Source organism: Pelodiscus sinensis, chromosome 26 (genome assembly GCF_049634645.1).
Source record: "Pelodiscus sinensis isolate JC-2024 chromosome 26, ASM4963464v1, whole genome shotgun sequence".
NCBI lineage: Eukaryota > Metazoa > Chordata > Testudines > Trionychidae > Pelodiscus > Pelodiscus sinensis.
In genome coordinates, this window is record NC_134736.1 from 12,279,469 (window position 1) to 12,295,362 (window position 15,894).

At 57.7% G+C, this 15,894-nt stretch overlaps 1 protein-coding gene across 2 annotated transcripts in view; it reads right to left on the reverse strand.

Annotated features, from left to right (window-relative positions):
* Nucleotides 1–9,083: 9,083 nt before the first annotated feature.
* The window catches only part of HEPACAM (hepatic and glial cell adhesion molecule), a 30,784-nt gene continuing 23,973 nt past the window's right edge, over nt 9,084–15,894 (reverse strand). Inside the window, exon 8 of one of the 2 annotated variants that reach the window (XM_075909612.1) lies at nt 9,084–12,818. In XM_075909612.1, the coding sequence (XP_075765727.1) occupies nt 12,522–12,818 (297 nt within the window). In that variant the 3' untranslated portion in view covers nt 9,084–12,521. The remainder of the gene's footprint in view (nt 12,819–15,894) is intronic. The other variant, XM_006122322.4, reaches the window with a different exon arrangement.

Consider the following 15,894-nt stretch of genomic DNA (forward strand, 5'->3'; position numbering starts at 1 on the left):
TGGAGGTAGCAATGCCCACCATGAAGAGCACTGCGATGATGGCTGCTCTGTAAATGAGCAGGGTCTGGAGCTGCCCCTTCTGGAACAATCCCAGTTCCTGGGTCCCCACTCGTAGTCCTGGGGAGCCCCCGCCACCGTCTGGTGGCTCCAGCCTATAGCTCGGCTAAGCAGCAGTCCTGGTGCCCCGGCCCTAGCTCAGGGCGAGGCAGCCAAATGTCCTGCAGGTCAGGCCAAGCAGCCGCTCACAGGCCTTGCCCTTGCTCAGGGCGGGGCTGCAAACTCTCGCAGGGAGCTTGGCGAGGTTGAGAGGGGAATGCAGAGAGCCAGGAAACTGCAGGAAGAGTAACCCCAAAGAAGCCACCATTCCTGTGTTGAGCATTGTTGTGTGTGGGGGTGGGGGGCTCTGTGTGTGATGGGCAGGGAGTGCTCTTGGTTCCTTCCCTCCCAGGGACTGCCTGCGGCACTGCAGCCTGCCTCTCTAGGACTGGGCACTGTGACAGCAGGAGGAGGTTAAGCCAGCCAGGGTTGTGTGGTGGGCGCACTAGCCGGGGTTATGCAGTGGGCGCGCTAGCTGGGGTTGTGTGGGGGGCATGCTAGCTGGGGGCACACTAGTCAGGGGCTACGTGGCTGGCAGTGCTAGCCTGCGTTATACGGTCGGCACGCTAGCTGGGGCTATGTGGGGGGGCGCGCTAGCTGGGGGCTACATGGGAGCCATGCTAGTCAGGGAGCTGCGTGGGGGGTGCACTAGCCGGGGTTACGTGGGGGGCGTGCTAGCTGGGGTTACGTGGCGGGCGCGCTAGCCAGGGGCTACGTGGGGGGCGCGCTAGCCGGGGGCAACGTGGGGGGCGCGCTAGCCGGAGGCTACGTGGGGGGGCGTGCTAGCTGGTGTTACGTGGCAGGTGTGCTAGCCAGGGGCTATGTGGGGGGCACGCTAGCCGGGGGCTATGTGGGGGGCGTGCTAGCCAGGGGCTACGTGGGAGGTGCACTAGCTGGTGTTACGTGGCGGGCGCACTAGCCGGGGGCTATGTGGGGGGCGCGCTAGCCGGTGTTACATGGTGGGTGCACTAGCCGGTGTTACGTGGGGGTCGCGCTAGCTGGTGTTACGTGGCGGGCGCGCTAGCTGGGGGCTATGTGGGGGGCACGCTAGCCGGGGGCTATGTGGGGGGCGCGCTAGCCGGTGTTACGTGGCGGGTGCACTAGCCGGTGTTACGTGGGAGGCGCGCTAGCTGGTGTTATGTGGCGGGTGCACTAGCCGGTGTTAAGTGGGGGGCGCGCTAGCCGGTGTTACGTGGCAGGCGCGCTAGCCGGGGGCTACGTGGGGGGTGCACTAGCCGGTGTTAGGTGGGGGGCGCGCTAGCCGGTGTTACGTGGTGGGCGCGCTAGCCGGTGTTACGTGGTGGGTGCGCTAGCCGGTGTTACGTGGCAGGCGTGCTAGCTGGTGTTACGTGGCGGGTGCACTAGCCGGTGTTACGTGGGGGGCGTGCTAGCCGGTATTACGTGGCAGGTGCACTAGCCGGTGTTACGTGGCAGGTGCGCTAGCTGGTGTTACGTGGGGGGCGGGCTAGCCGGTGTTACGTGGCGGGTGCACTGCCGGTGTTACGTGGCGGGCGCGCTAGCCAGGGGCTACGTGGGGGGCGTGCTAGCCGGTGTTACGTGGGGGGCGCGCTAGCCGGTGTTACGTGGCGGGTGCGCTAGCCGGTGTTACGTGGGGGGCGCGCTAGCCGGTGTTACGTGGGGGGCGCGCTAGCCGGTGTTACGTGGCGGGCGCGCTAGCCGGTGTTACGTGGCGGGCGCGCTAGCCAGGGGCTACGTGGGGGGCGTGCTAGCCGGTGTTACGTGGGGGGCGCGCTAGCCGGTGTTACGTGGCGGGTGCGCTAGCCGGTGTTACGTGGGGGGCGCGCTAGCCGGTGTTACGTGGGGGGCGCGCTAGCCGGTGTTACGTGGCGGGTGCGCTAGCCGGTGTTACGTGGTGGCCGCGCTAGCCGGTGTTACGTGGCGGGCGCGCTAGCCGGTGTTACGTGGAGGGCGTGCTAGCCGGTGTTACGTGGAGGGCGTGCTAGCCGGTGTTACGTGGCGGGCGCGCTAGCCGGTGTTACGTGGCGGGCGCGCTAGCTGGGGTGGGGGTGGAAGTGTCACTGTTCACACACAAGCACTGGGATCTTTTTAGTGGGAAGTTCTGGTGAGAAGAATCTAGCACCACCCTGTGAAGGGACCCAGCCCTTCATTGTTCATTTGAAGCTCCGGACCAAGCCGCAGCGAAACCCCCTTAAAAACGCTGCTGAGCAGATGGCTTCAGAGCTCCTAGTCGCCCCGGTTTGGACCTTGGCAAGGAAAGCGGTTCATTCCGTCACAGTGCAGCTTTTCCCACTCTCCGGCTCCTCGCCATGGTGAGTGCCTTCCCTCCCCCTCTGCTACCCCCAGGCCGGAACGAATGGGATTGAGTCTGTTTCATTAAGTCCCTTTTCTGTAGCCTGGTTGGATTTGAACCACACGTAGCCCCCTCTTTCCCCACCTTTGTCAAGGCCTCAGGAATGCAGGGAGCCCGTGTGAACAGCAATCCGCGGACTCAGGAGAGATTCAGTGCTGCTTTGCTGTCAGCCCTTTTCACACCGAGCTGCCCTGTGGCCTGGGCTTTCAGACCCCTCGTGGGCCTGGCGCCTTGCACTGAAATGGCAGGTGGGACACGGCAGGTGTCATGCCAGAACTAGGCCACCACACGGCGCGGATGGCGGCACTGCTCAGGGTTCAGGAGTGGAGCTCAGGAATAGTGGTACCGAAGCTCTTCCGGCTTTCGGGGCCCTGTCCTGGGAACGGGTGGGACAGCTCTTGCTGGAGGAAGGAGAGGTGCCATTGAGTGGGGTACGTCTGCAGGGCATTCTCCTGGAGCAGCTGCACTCAGCAGAGGGGGGTGTCTGGGCTTGGCCAGTCAGGCAGGCCAGTGCTGCAGAACTGCAATGCCCAGAAGTGACAGTAGATCTTCAGGCTCCCGCCAGAGCGCCCGAGACAGGACACGGACTCGAGAGCTCCCCGCAGCTCAAGTGCCCAAGCGAGGACACTGCCGGGGTACGGGGGTTGCACCGTTTCTGCTGCAGTGTTTTGTTCTACCTGGAAGGCCCACCCATGTCTGTGACTAATGGTGAAACGCTGGCTGTTCTCTCTGGGCGGCGCTGCTGCCTCCCGCCGTGGCGCTCGACTGACTTCTGCGCCGCTCAGCACGGGGGTGCTGCATGGGGAGCGCGAGGCCCAAACGGTCATTTGCGCCGCTTGCTCCTGCGCGGCTGCCCAGCTGAAGTCAGCCAAGCGCCACGGTAGGAAGCAGCAGCGCCGCCCAGAGGGAACAGCCAGGGGGCGGGGCCTGGACGAGCGTGCGTCTCTGACATCAGGAAAGGGCATTGGATTCAAAAGGAGGAAAGCGGAGCAGACACAGGACGCGGAGGAGACAGAGAGGAGAACGGAGGAGGAGGAGGACAACGAGAGAGAGAGGGCGAGGCAGGAGGAGGAGGAGAGAGAGAGAGAGAAACACAGAGTGAGAGGAGGGAGGGGGAGAAGAGAAAGAGAGAGAGATGGAGAGAGAGGCAGGAGGCGGAGGAGACCTGAGAGAGAGAGGGGGAGGCAGGAGGAGGAGGAGAGAGAGAGAGAGAAACACAGAGTGAGAGGAGGGAGGGGGAGAAGAGAAAGAGAGAGAGATGGAGAGAGAGGCAGGAGGCGGAGGAGACCTGAGAGAGAGAGACCGAAGGCTCAGGAGAGAAGACCGACGTGGAGGAGAGACCTGAAAATCCCGTTTTATGACGCACTAATTGGCTAGTCATATATATAGTAGCCCAATGTTTGTGACTCTAACACTGTAGTGTTACGTATTGCCTCTGGGCGGCGCTGTTGCCTCTCACCGTGGCACTCGGCTGACTTCTGCACCACTCAGCTGGGCCGCCGCGGGGGAGCAAGCAGCGCAAGTGGCCGTTTGGGGTCCACACTGCCCATGCAGGAGGGGGAGGAGACGAGCGAGAGAGATGGAGTGAGAGGCAGGAAATGGAGGAGAGCTGAGAGAGAGAGGGGGGAGGCAGTAGGAGGAGGGGAGAGAGAGAGAGAGACGGAGCGAGAGACCGAAGACTCAGGAGAGAAGACCGAGATAGAAAGGGACTAGGGCGTGGAGGAGAGACCCGAAAATCCCGTTTTATGACGGGCTAATTGGCTAGTTTCGAAATAGCACGTGTAAGGGCCTCAGAAAGAAGCATCCTTTCCCTATGCCGTCAGTCTGGGCCCCGCGCGTTTCTCTGCAAGGCATATTTGGCTCAGCAGCAGCTGACTGCTCATCAGGTAGCCATGAACCCCTTGCAAGACATGTGCCTGAAGTTGTACGGTACAAGCAGAGTCCCTGTCAGCCACTCAACAGCCAGGGCTCCCTTTCCTTTGTCCATAGGCCTTGCAGGAGGAGAGAATCTCGCTCTACGTTTGCACTGTGAGAGGAACCAGCAGAGAACTATGCAATCGTTAACGGTCCTGAGTGACAGTCGATGTTTTGGGGCTTCCCTCCTTTCCATTGTTGGTGTGCCAGCAAACTCCTGAACTCTCTGCCACTTTTGCAGCCAATTTCTAGAGCTCGCTGAACTGATCAAAGCACTTACTGTCCTCAGTTCCCACTCTTCTCAGCCTGGTATTTGACCCCAGAGTGCACATCAACCCAAGCTGGTGTCTCACTCCTGGCAAGCCACATGGAACAAGAGAAGTCTTCCAGGGGAGCATCCGCAGCTCCCAGTATTCCAGCCTGTGCTCAGCAGACACCCTGCTTCAGCACAGAAAACGTTACCCTCTGCATCAAATCCCTCTGGCGCTTCTGGCCCTTCAGTGTCAGAGGTACAAGAAGCGTGTGGGGGTCACTTTCCTGAATATGTGACTGCAATGAAATTGTGAGTGAGTGCATGTGCCAGAGGTAAATCTCCATGGACTCCTCTTTGAAAACGTTTGTAATTGCAGCAGGCAGCTTGCCCTGGAACAGGAAGAATGACTTCACGGCCGGAAACATCTGAAGCAGCCTTGTAATACCTGGAAATAAGGACAGCCGTTGTGTCTTGCTGCGATAAAGGAGTTTTCTGGATTCAGTGCCAACAAACTCCCGGTGTTTCTTCAGTGTCGATATGTAAAGTTTTCCAGTAATGCTCTGGGAGTTAATTGCAAGTGTGTCTGCCCCAGGATGGGCGTTCCATGTGTATGCTGAGCAACCCAGACTAATGTCACCTTCTGCGGCAGCTTCTTCATACTTGCAAGCAGGCTCTTGCTTTCTTCTTCGCACTTGGAGCCCTCCGACATTCTACTACGAAAGTGACACCCTTCTCACCCCACCTCTCTCTCAGTTCCCTGGCCGCACGGTGCAAGTGTATCTGCAGTCTCAGTGGGTGTGCTTCGGGTCTCCGTTCGCTTTCGCTGCCACATACCCTCCTTCTGAGTTCTTACTGGAGCTGTTTGCACAGCACGCAATTGCAGCTCCACAGTAAGGTATGTTGCTCTCAAGGTCTTCCTGGACAGTGCCAACAGAGTGCAGGCCAAGCAGGAAGTTGACAATTGCGTCTCTCTTGGTTCAAGTGTTTGAACCCTTTCAGGCTCTCTCAATCAGAGGGTGACTTTTCCAGTAAGACAGATGATGCATGACAGTGTGAACCAGCAGAACACCTTCTACCGCCCTAACCGCCCCCTCCACTTTGCTGCCTGGCTTTAACAAAATAAGCTGTTAACTTTGCCGATGAACTCTTCAAAAGAACCTCTTGTGTTCTTCAGAATCCACATGCGCCTGTAAATCGAGAGCCCCAGGGATGTCCGGCCAGCTCTGCATATCAACCGCTCCGCTACTCAACCACCAGGAGAACACAGACATTCTCTCTCTAGCTCTTCGGGCCTTTGGCATTATCTTCAGCGGCAGGTCACTTCGTCCAGCTCAAAGTGCAACAAATCAACTTGAACCAACTCCGCCAAGCCCAAGAGGAATTCCACGAGTAACACACAGTGACATGCCCACAGCCGGCGCTGCATGCATTGCTAAAAGACCACAAAGCCAGCAGCTCCCCCAGCCCAAGCAGATCATGCCCCAATACCAGCCCTTCCCCCTCCCCACCGGCCTGGCTGAACCACGGGCCCCACAGCTGGCCACATGTGGGCACCAAACTCCTTCTCCGGGGACCATGCAAGAGGGAGGACACACGTTCTTTCTTCCAGTGGAGTGGCAGAGGTGCAGGCGGGCTGATGTTTCCTGCGGAGCCACTGCACAGACCCCATGCCATGGCTTAGCTGCACACTGGGCACTTGTTCCACTCCAGGTTTCCTGCCTGGCCGAGACCAGCCAGAGCAGCCTAAAATTGCCACAGCAGACAACCCCCAGCCATGTTCCCATTCACGGCTGCCAGGTCCCCAGCACCCCGCTGGGTTTGAATGGCATGGGCAGAGAGCCCAACGCCCAGCACCAGCCTGTCCCCTGGGCACAGGGGCAGCAGACTCTGGCTACCCAGCCGAAGGCAGCACAGGACTAAGGGTGTGGGAGCAGGGGTGTCGCAAGGGGCTCACGGTTCACTCGAGTGTCTGCCAGACCTACCAGTGACAGTGCAGGTAAGTGACAGTCCTGGCTAGTGGTTGTCCCCTGGGTGGGAGCAGGGGAACTTGCACTCTCTCCATCCCACTGGGTTCTGACCCAGGGCCCTGTGAGGCTGACTCAGCTGCTCACCTGGCTTTGTGTTATTCAGTCTGCTCCAGTCCGGGTCTCCTGTGGCCGCTGCATGACTCTGGGGAACGTTGCTCAGTCCTGCCTCCTCCTTTGGGAGCTCAGCCCCATCACGCACCAGCTCGATACCGGCTCCATTCCAGTCCTCCCAGGGTGCGTCCTGATGCCCAGCTTGCCAGCCCTGGATTGAGCTGCTGGCTGCCTTTTAAACCTCCCTCCCCTGTGAGCGTGCCCTGCAAAGGTGTGGGCGTGAAGCCTCGTTAGCCCTTCAGTGTTCCTTAACCCTGTGATTGGGGGGGTGCCGGGGCTCCTACACCCCCTCACAAGGCAACCACACCACACCCTGCTGCCCTCACTTCTGTGCTGCGAGGGGTGGGGATGCTGCTGCTCTCCAGTCACCCAGCTCACCAACACGGACATGTTCAGATTGCAAACGCTGCTTGGGTGGAGATTAGAAGCCAGCCTGGGAAACCCAAACACACGGTAACCCTGCTTCAGCCATTACCATTGGGAGGATCATCACCCCCAGCTGCTGTCCACGAGCAGCTGGCTGGTCGGGTGTGGATGGAGCACGTGTCACGCGGTGTGTCCTGCTGGAAAGGGTGCTCTTGTGGTAGACAGAAGCAGGGTACCACTGTGCATTGGGGCTCCTGAATTGGATAGGGGCCATGGAGGGGCCCATGTACTGAGCTCTGCCCTGCAAAAGGACTTGGCATCCATCAACAAGGAAGGAGCTTCCCCGGGTGCTGCAAAGTCTGGCTGGTCATTGGCAGGTTCACCAGCACTGATGTGCATGGGGCTCCCTGCTACCATGGTCTTTAGAACCTCAGCTCTTTTGGGAAAGCGAAAGTTGAACTTTTACTTCCCAGGCCATTGTGGCTATTAATGGTGGGGTGATTTCTCGGCCAGACGGGGTCCCAGTCCCCCTCTGCTTCTCTGTCTGATCAGCCCATGTCCTGGCCACGTGGCTAGAAGACAAGGGCCGTACAGCCCCCTCGCCCCGTGGTAATGCACGCCTTTTGAGAGACGGAAGCTACCCGAGCACCCTCTCTGCTCCTCCCATGGTCCAAAGGGCCCTTTCCCTCTCCTCTGTGATGGGAGACGGCCTCAGACTTTCACTGCAAATCCGGCTTTTCCTGCCTATTGCCCCTCGGAATCAGCACCTGCCGTCAGCACTTCAGCAGTGACTGGCCGTATCTGATCGCTGCTTGGGACCCGGAGGGGCCATTCCAGGACCGAAACTGGAGAGTCCAGAGCCACTCAAACGATCCACAACCCCAGCAATGCTCATTGAATACTGTGTCCAAAGCCACTCTGCCAGAAGGGCCCTCCGATTGGCCAGCAAGGGTTTGCCCCCCCCCCCCCGCTCACCACCTGCCTGTCTGGCAGCAGAGATGCCAGGTGCCTTCCTGAAGACAGGCCAGGCCTCTCCCTCCAGCGGGATTCATGCCTCTTTGCTCTTCACATCGTCAGACAAACAGTCCCCCCCGCCCACGCACCAGCCCTGGGGCCATGAGCTAGCCAGTTCCCTGGGGCAGGCAGGGATGCACAGGGGCTTGGTTCGGACCACACCCAATCACATCACGTTCTCTGTGAGCCGTGAGGTGCGTCTGCCTCTCCTCTCCTGGCAAAGGCTCTCAGGTGAGTGATGCCCGGGCTTGCTCCGCATGATGGCACGCAAGGCATGGGGGCTGAGGGTTGGTTTCAGCACGGCAAAGCTGGCTGAGGAATTTTCTGTGTGGAGCCAACCTCAGACTCAACCTTCAGTGCTGGGCGAAATCTTCTGGCCCAACTTTTTCCTCTCCAAAAACACAGATTTGAGTTGGCTGAAACATTTCACAAATTTGGGCTGAATCTGTCTAATAAGCAACAAAACCCCCACGCCCCAAATAAAAATTCCAGAACAAACCAAAACCTTCCACTGTGAGTTTACTTCACTTGTACGTTTGAACAAGTGAAAGAACCTTAGAACCGAAGTGTTTTGTTTCGGGCTGAACAAAACGTTTCGTTCAACTGGAAATTCCTTTTTTTAGCTATTTCACTTCTCTAGGAAAAATTCATTTGGGAACAACCTGAAATGACTCCCCTCCGCCCATCCCAGTTTTCACTCTCCACAGCAGACAGGCACTTGCAGCTCCAGCCACGTCAGGCCTGGCTGGGCTTCCTGCTGCCTCAGAGCCCACGCGTGGGAGGAGAGGGTGAGGGGCTCACCCGAGCATTAACGAGTCACTGGCCCAGCACAGGGCTTCACAGCCTGGTGACAGTCACCCACCAACACTGCCAATCAGGGGAGCTGCCAGAGGGGCTGCTGCACACACCCAGAAGGGGCGGGGCTTCAGGTGGAAGGGGCGGGGCTGCAGGCAGCCAGCCCTCAGAGCTGCCAGGGGCTCCGGCGGCGATTTAAAAGGGCGGGGGCTCCGGCCACTGCTGCGATCACAGCGGTGGTGGCCGGGGGCTCCGGGCCCTTTCGAACTGCTGGGCCGGGGGCAGTTGCCCTGTCGCGGGCCTGCTGCCGCACGTGGCCACTTCTCTCCTGCAGCATCGCCCCCTCCGGTCTCTGTGCCCTGCAGCTTTCCAGCCTTGACAGGGCCCGGGGTCCCAAGGGAAGAATCAGGTTCTCCTGGCAGGCAGGAGTGCAAAGGGGCTGCTGACTGCACAGCTGGGTTGTGGGCTCAGGCACCGTGCGTGGGGAGAGGGGCAGAGCCACTGGGCAGCTTGGGAGGCAGAGCCATTCGCCTTTGGGAGGGAGGGAGGTTCTGCTGTCACTTGGTCTTGGCCCCATTCCCACAGGGGCCCACGCGCTTCCCTGGCCATGGCTTGAGGTGAAGGAGCCCTTGCTCTGTAGCCCCCTGTGCTCCGTCAAGGGGGCTGACACCGGTGCAGCCTTCCTGCCTGTGCTGGAATTTCTCCTAACCTACACTGGCCTGGCTGAGAGCAGTCTCAGACTGTGTGCCAGCAAAGCACTCTCCTTCAGAGAGGAGACCTTTTCCGGGGCTTCAGCTCAGCTGCCTCCTCCTCCAGGAGCAGAAAGTGCATGGCCTGAGATGCACGCTGGTCGTGCTTGGCCTTGAAAGCTGGTCCACAGCGGGCTGAAGGTGCAGAGGGTCCTAAACTCCCCCGACAGCTTTTCCTTGGCTCCCCCAGGTGGGGCCCCAGGTCCTGGCCTGGCCAGACCCATCTGGCTGCGACATGCAGCCTGGGCGCCAGGCTGTTTGGCAGGGGTGGCAGATGAATGGAGCAAAGCAGTCAGGCTGGAGGGTAGTAGGTTTAGTTTATTAGTCAACAGTGTCTGCTTACAGGGGTGCCGTACAAGCTGGCGGGTGCGAGGAGGATGCGGGGCCCTAACTCCTGGCTAGATGGCGGCTTCGCTCGCCTCCCCTTGCTGGGGTTGGGACGTTCTGCTAGCTCCCCAGAGCAGTCCAACATGAATGGGCACCGGTGCCACGTCCGAACGTCCGTGCAAAGAACAGGCAATTTTCACAGAAAATAAAGACATGGCCCGGGGGGGAGGGGGAGGAGAGAGACAGCAGTCGGGCTAACTAGCCACCTGCCAGGCAAGTCCCAGGGCCCAGCGCGCTAGAAGCAAGCAGACTGATGAAACACATGGCCCTGCAACTGTACATCAGAGCCAATTAGCATCCCCCAAGCTGTGCTAGTGACCGGGAGCTCAGTCCGGGCCCTCCATAGTCCCCTGCCCTGCCTGGGGGACTGACCCCCAGGGTGTCAGTGAGAGTCAGGGGAGGGGAGCTGGGCCTGCAGGCCACAGGTGTCACAGACCAGCCTGCGCCTGCAGCTTCGGCAAGGGGCAGTGCCACAGGGGGACCAGGGTGGCTCCTGCTGGGATGGCCCAGCTGCCCGGCTCTGCTGCCCCAAGGATTGTGAGATGAGGCCGAGGCCAGGCCCTGCTGGAGCGGTGAGGTCGGGCAGCTGTTTGGCCTCTGTGCTGCTCTGGCCGGGCAAAGGGCTGGAGAGCTGCAGGCTCCCTCAGCGAAGGAGCCCCCTTGGCAGGGCACAGGTGCAGGGAGGGGTCCTAACCAGAACAGCCAGCTCCCAAGCCGGCCCTTTGTGCAGCCCCAGGCCGGTTGGTCACTGCAGTGTCTACCCTCTGCCAGCGCGCTGGCCCTGAGCCCAGCCAGCCAATGGAGATCTGAGGCGGCTTTAAAACGGGCTGGGCCTGGGGCCCACATCACAGTGTTTCTCAGCCTTTTTGTACGAAGTGCCCTTTTCAAGCCCATGATCGGTACCGCAGCCCCACCGTTCTCAGACACACGCGGGTTTGTTCTACCACTGCAACCCAGTTGTTCAAACAACTTAATGGGCGGGTGAGGAAATTTTGGGTGTAAAAAGTACAAAAATAATAAAACGCTGTAAAACGTAAAACAAAAATTCAGTTTTCTCCAAATTTCAGTTGTGTTGACGCACCCCCCAGACATCTCTCGAGTACCCCGAGGTACCCGGACCACTGGCTGAGAAACACTGCGCTAGCACAGTTAGCTCCTTCGCAGTGCTCAGCGCCACCCAGCGGCCCTCTGCTCTGCTTGCGTCTGCCTGCTGAGGGCCGAAGGGCAGCAGCCTGGCCCTGGGCACACGCAGCGATAACCCTGCCTGCTGAGGGCCAAAGGGCAGCAGCCTGGCCCTGGGCACGCGCAGCGATAACCCTGCCTGCTGAGGGCCAAAGGGCAGCAGCCTGGCCCTGGGCACGCGCAGCGATAACCCTGCCTGCTGAGGGCCAAAGGGCAGCAGCCTGGCCCTGGGCACGCGCAGCGATAACCCTGCCTGCTGAGGGCCAAAGGGCAGCAGCCTGGCCCTGGCTGGCCCCGGGCACGCGCAGCGTTAACCCTACCTTCGCACACCAGAGCAGTCTCTGTGGCCCTGCTCACGGGGGCAGGTTCCACTCCAGCTTGCTGTGACTTGGATGCAGAGCAGCAGAGACGGGGCAGCACAGACATCGCTGACGTCGGCTTCTTGGAGGGGACCGTGCCCTTTTGTGGACTCGCCCTGGGCAGGGGCCTGGGAATCAGGTCCGGAAGCTGAGCTACCCTGATGTGCACATGCTGTGCTTGCTTTGCGGGGAAAAGACATGGCCCAGCCCGTGCATTCAGCGATGGGGACTCCAGTGAACACAGCCACCGAGCCTACGTCTGGCACAAGCAGGGACTAGCAGCATCCAGTGGCCTTCCAGCCCCACAGCAAGCCCCTCACCAAGCCATGCCCTGGCAGGTCTAGGGTGCTAGACCCTCGACTCCCTCGCACAGCTCTGAAACCAGCCCCGCACAATGCTCTGAGAGAGGCACAGCCTCTGCAGACAGGCCTCCCCGCAGGACCACGGCCGCGGGTGTGTGTCCAGGCAGACATCAGTGCACGGGGTGCAGTGCACGTGCGAAGGTACTCGCTGGCAGACTCCCGTAGTGCTACACCGAGGTGCTGTTCAGGCAGACGTGCACCGCTCCTCACACGTGAAAGCAATCATGCTCACACACACCGCCTCGTCGCACGCACACATGTTCTCGCGCGCACACGCAGAGGGAGGGCGCTCGAGTGTGAGGGAATTAGTCTGACACCCCAGAAAACCGAAGCTTAGTGAGCGGCCGGGGCTGCGCTAGGGTGTTAAATAGCAAATTAGTGTCTGTAATCCGCTGATGCTGAGCATTGAGGCTACAATAAATCTTGCGGCTGGGCTCAGCCAGCCGGCGGAGCAACGCGCTTCCCCTTGCTCGACAGGCAGTCCCGGCCCCACGCCCCACTCACGCCCGCCGCCAGACACGCCCGAGGCCAACGCGGCCGCCTGCTGAGGACATTCGGCAGCAGCGCTTCATCCTCAGGCGCTGATTTCCACAGCGTTGGCCTCCTCCTGCTCCCGGATGATCTGGACGCCCGCAGTCCTCATCATGCGCGTGGTGCTCCGGGAGCGCACTGGAGAGCCCGGGGACCTGGGCGGGGACTTGTGCAGTCGGGAGGAGGCCGGGGACCTGGCTGGGGAGCGGGGATATCTGCGAGCTGAGCGGATGGGAGGACCTGGGGACCTGCCAGGAGGAGAGCTGGAGTAGCTGGGCGGTCCTGGCTCGGCTGCGGCTCTGGTATCCGGAGGGGAATCCTCTTCTGCCTCTGGAGATTCCTTCAGGAAGACAAGAAGCAACCGGCCACAGTCAGGAGAAGCTGGCAAAGGCAGCAAAGACAGGGCATGCGGGCAGGCCTAAAATGCCAGTGAGAGGCAGGCCCCGCCCGAGTGCCCCTGCCGTATCTGGCCTCTGCCTTCCCCCTCCCAGCTCCCAACAGCAGCAGGGGTTACTGTGTGTGGGAGGGATCCCGATCCTTTCCCCTCCCCAGCACCAGGAGTCACGGGCAGCCTTTGACAGCAGGCCTTACAGTCGTTTTCTATCTGTCCAATGCTCCTGGAGGTGTGGACAGGCCCCGGCCACTGCAGAGTGGAGACAGATCATGCCAGAGGGCATTGTAAACAGCAACAGCCTGTTTGCTGCCTGTGCAGGACCCCTGGGCGTCTGCAGGGGTTCCCAGGAGCTGCATGCTTGAAAGCTGCTGCAATGTGCTTTCTGATCTGTGGAGCTGCAGCTTATTGCACACAGAAAAGGATCAGACAGGCACTATTTGCTGTCCCTGCTCGCTGCGCTTCCCCCGGCCGCTCACTATAACATCTTTGCTGCAAGCCTGCATCAAGAACTGGGAGAATCGATGCATGTAATGTATGATACTTTAGCAACCTTACTCTCATGCTTTTCTTTCTTGTAGTAATAAACCTTTAGATTGTAGATTCTAAAGGATTGGCTCAGTGTGATTTGTGGGTAAGGTCCAGAGGGTAAATTGACTGGGAACTGTGGCTGGTTTCTTGGAACCAGACAGACCTTGTTCAGGGAAGGTGAGATTGGGCTCTAAGACCCCCCACCGGTGTATGAGGCCCGGGGCCATCTGGGGCACGGATATTGCTGGGGTGTCGGAGGGGTTTTGCTTGTGAGGCTTCAGGCAGGCAGCTGAAGTGCTGTGTGAGTCTGGTTTGCGACCTGTTTGGGAAGGTCTCCAGTCTGGGGGCTGTAAGGAGCCCCAAATTTGGGCAATTCGCCCTGAGCGAATGCCCTCAGCTGTGCCCAGACCCGGCTCGGTCTGTCACAGCTAGGTTTAGAAGATAAAATTTTAAAAGAACAAGTTAAAAATCGCTTAGAAAAGTTAGATGTCTGCAAGTCACCAGGGCCTGATGAAATGCAGCCTAGAATACTCAAGAAGCTGATAGAGGAGGCATCTGAGCCTTTATTCATCATCTTTGAAAAATCATGGAAGACAGAAGAGATTCCAGAAGTCTGGAAAAGGGCAAATATAGTGCCCATCTATAAAAAGGGAAACAAGAAGAACCTAGGAAACTACAGACCAGTCAGTTTAACCTCTGTGCCAGGAAAGAAAAAGGAGCATGTAATTAAGGAATTCATCTGGAAGATAATAAGATGATAGGTAATAGCCAGCATGGATTTGTAAAGAACAAATCATGTCAAACCAATCTGACAGCTTTCTTTGATAGGATAATGAGTCTTGTGGATAAGGGAGAAGCGGTGGACGTGGTATACTTAGACTTTAGAAAGGCATTTGATATGGTCTTGCACGGTATTCTTATCAATAAACTAGGCAAATACAACTTAGATGGGGCTACTATAAGGTGGGTGCATAACTGGCTGGATAACCGTACTCAGAGAGTAGTTATTAATGGTTCACAATCATGCTGGAAGGACATAAGTGGGGTTCCACAGGGGTTTCTTTTGGGACCAGTTCTGTTCAATATCTTCATCAATGATTTAGTATCAGAAGGGTAGCTGTGTTAGTCTGAATCTGCATAAACAACTAGAAGTCCTGTGGCACCTTATATACTAACAAATTTATTGGAGCACAAGCTTTCGTGGGCAAAGACCCACTTTGTCAGATGCATGTCATGTTCCAGAGGCAGGTATATTTATCATTTATACCTGCCTATTTATATTTATACCTGCTTCTGGAATTTCCACTACATGCATCTGACGAAGTGGGTCTTTGTCCACAAAAGCTTATGCTCCAATAAATCTGTTAGGGTATGTCTACACTTGCACCCTAGTTCGAACTAGGGATGCAAATGCAAGCATTTGAAATAGTCAATGAAGCAGGGATTTAAATATCCTGCGCTTCATTAGCATGATCTCGCTGGTGCGTTACTCTGAATGCCAGCTGTTTCGAAAGTGAAAGTGTGCACTGGGACACGTTAGATTGAACCAAACCCCTTGGTTTGAACTAATGTTACTATGAGGAGCACTATGAGAAGTAACGTTAGTTCGAACCAAGGGGTTCAACGCGCACTTTCACTTTCGAAACAGCTGGCATTCGGAGTGATGTGCCAGTGAGATCATGTTAATGAAGCATGAGATATTTAATTCCCCGCTTCATTGACTATTTCAAATGCCTGCATTTGCATCCCTAGTTCAAACTAGGGTGCAAGTGTAGCCACAAGACTTCTTGTTGTTTATCAACGATTTAGATATTGGCATACAGAGTACGCTTATTAAGTTTGCAGATGATACGAAGCTGGAAGGGTTGCAACTACCGTGGAGGATAGGGTCAAAATTCAAAATGATCTGGACAAACTGGAGAAATGGTCTGAGGTAAACAGGATGAAGTTTAATAAGGACAAATGCAAAGTGCTCCACTTAGGAAGGATCAATCAGTTTCACACATACAGAAGGGGAAGTGACTGTCTAGGAAGGAGTACGGCAGAAAGGGATCTAGGGGTCATAATGGACCACAAGCTAAATATGAGTCAACAGTGTGATGCTGTTGCAAAAAAACCCAAAACCAAACATCATTCTGGGCTGCATTAACAGGAGTGTTACAAGCAAAACCCGAGAAGTCGTTCTTCCACTCTACTCTGCGCTGGTTAGGCCTCAGTTGGAGGATTGTGTCCAGTTCTGGGCACCACATTTCAAGAAAGATGTGAAGAAACTGGAGAAGGTCCAGAGAAGAGCAACAGAAATGATGAAAGGTCTAGAAAACATGAGCTATGAGGGAAGACTGAAAGAACTGGGCTTGTTCAGTTTGGAAAGGAGAAGACAGAGAGGACATGAGAGCAGTTTTCAGGTATCTAAAAGGGAGTCACAAGGAGGAGGAAGAAAAATTGTTCTGCTTGGCCTCTGAAGATAGGACAAGAAGCAATGGGCTTAAACTGC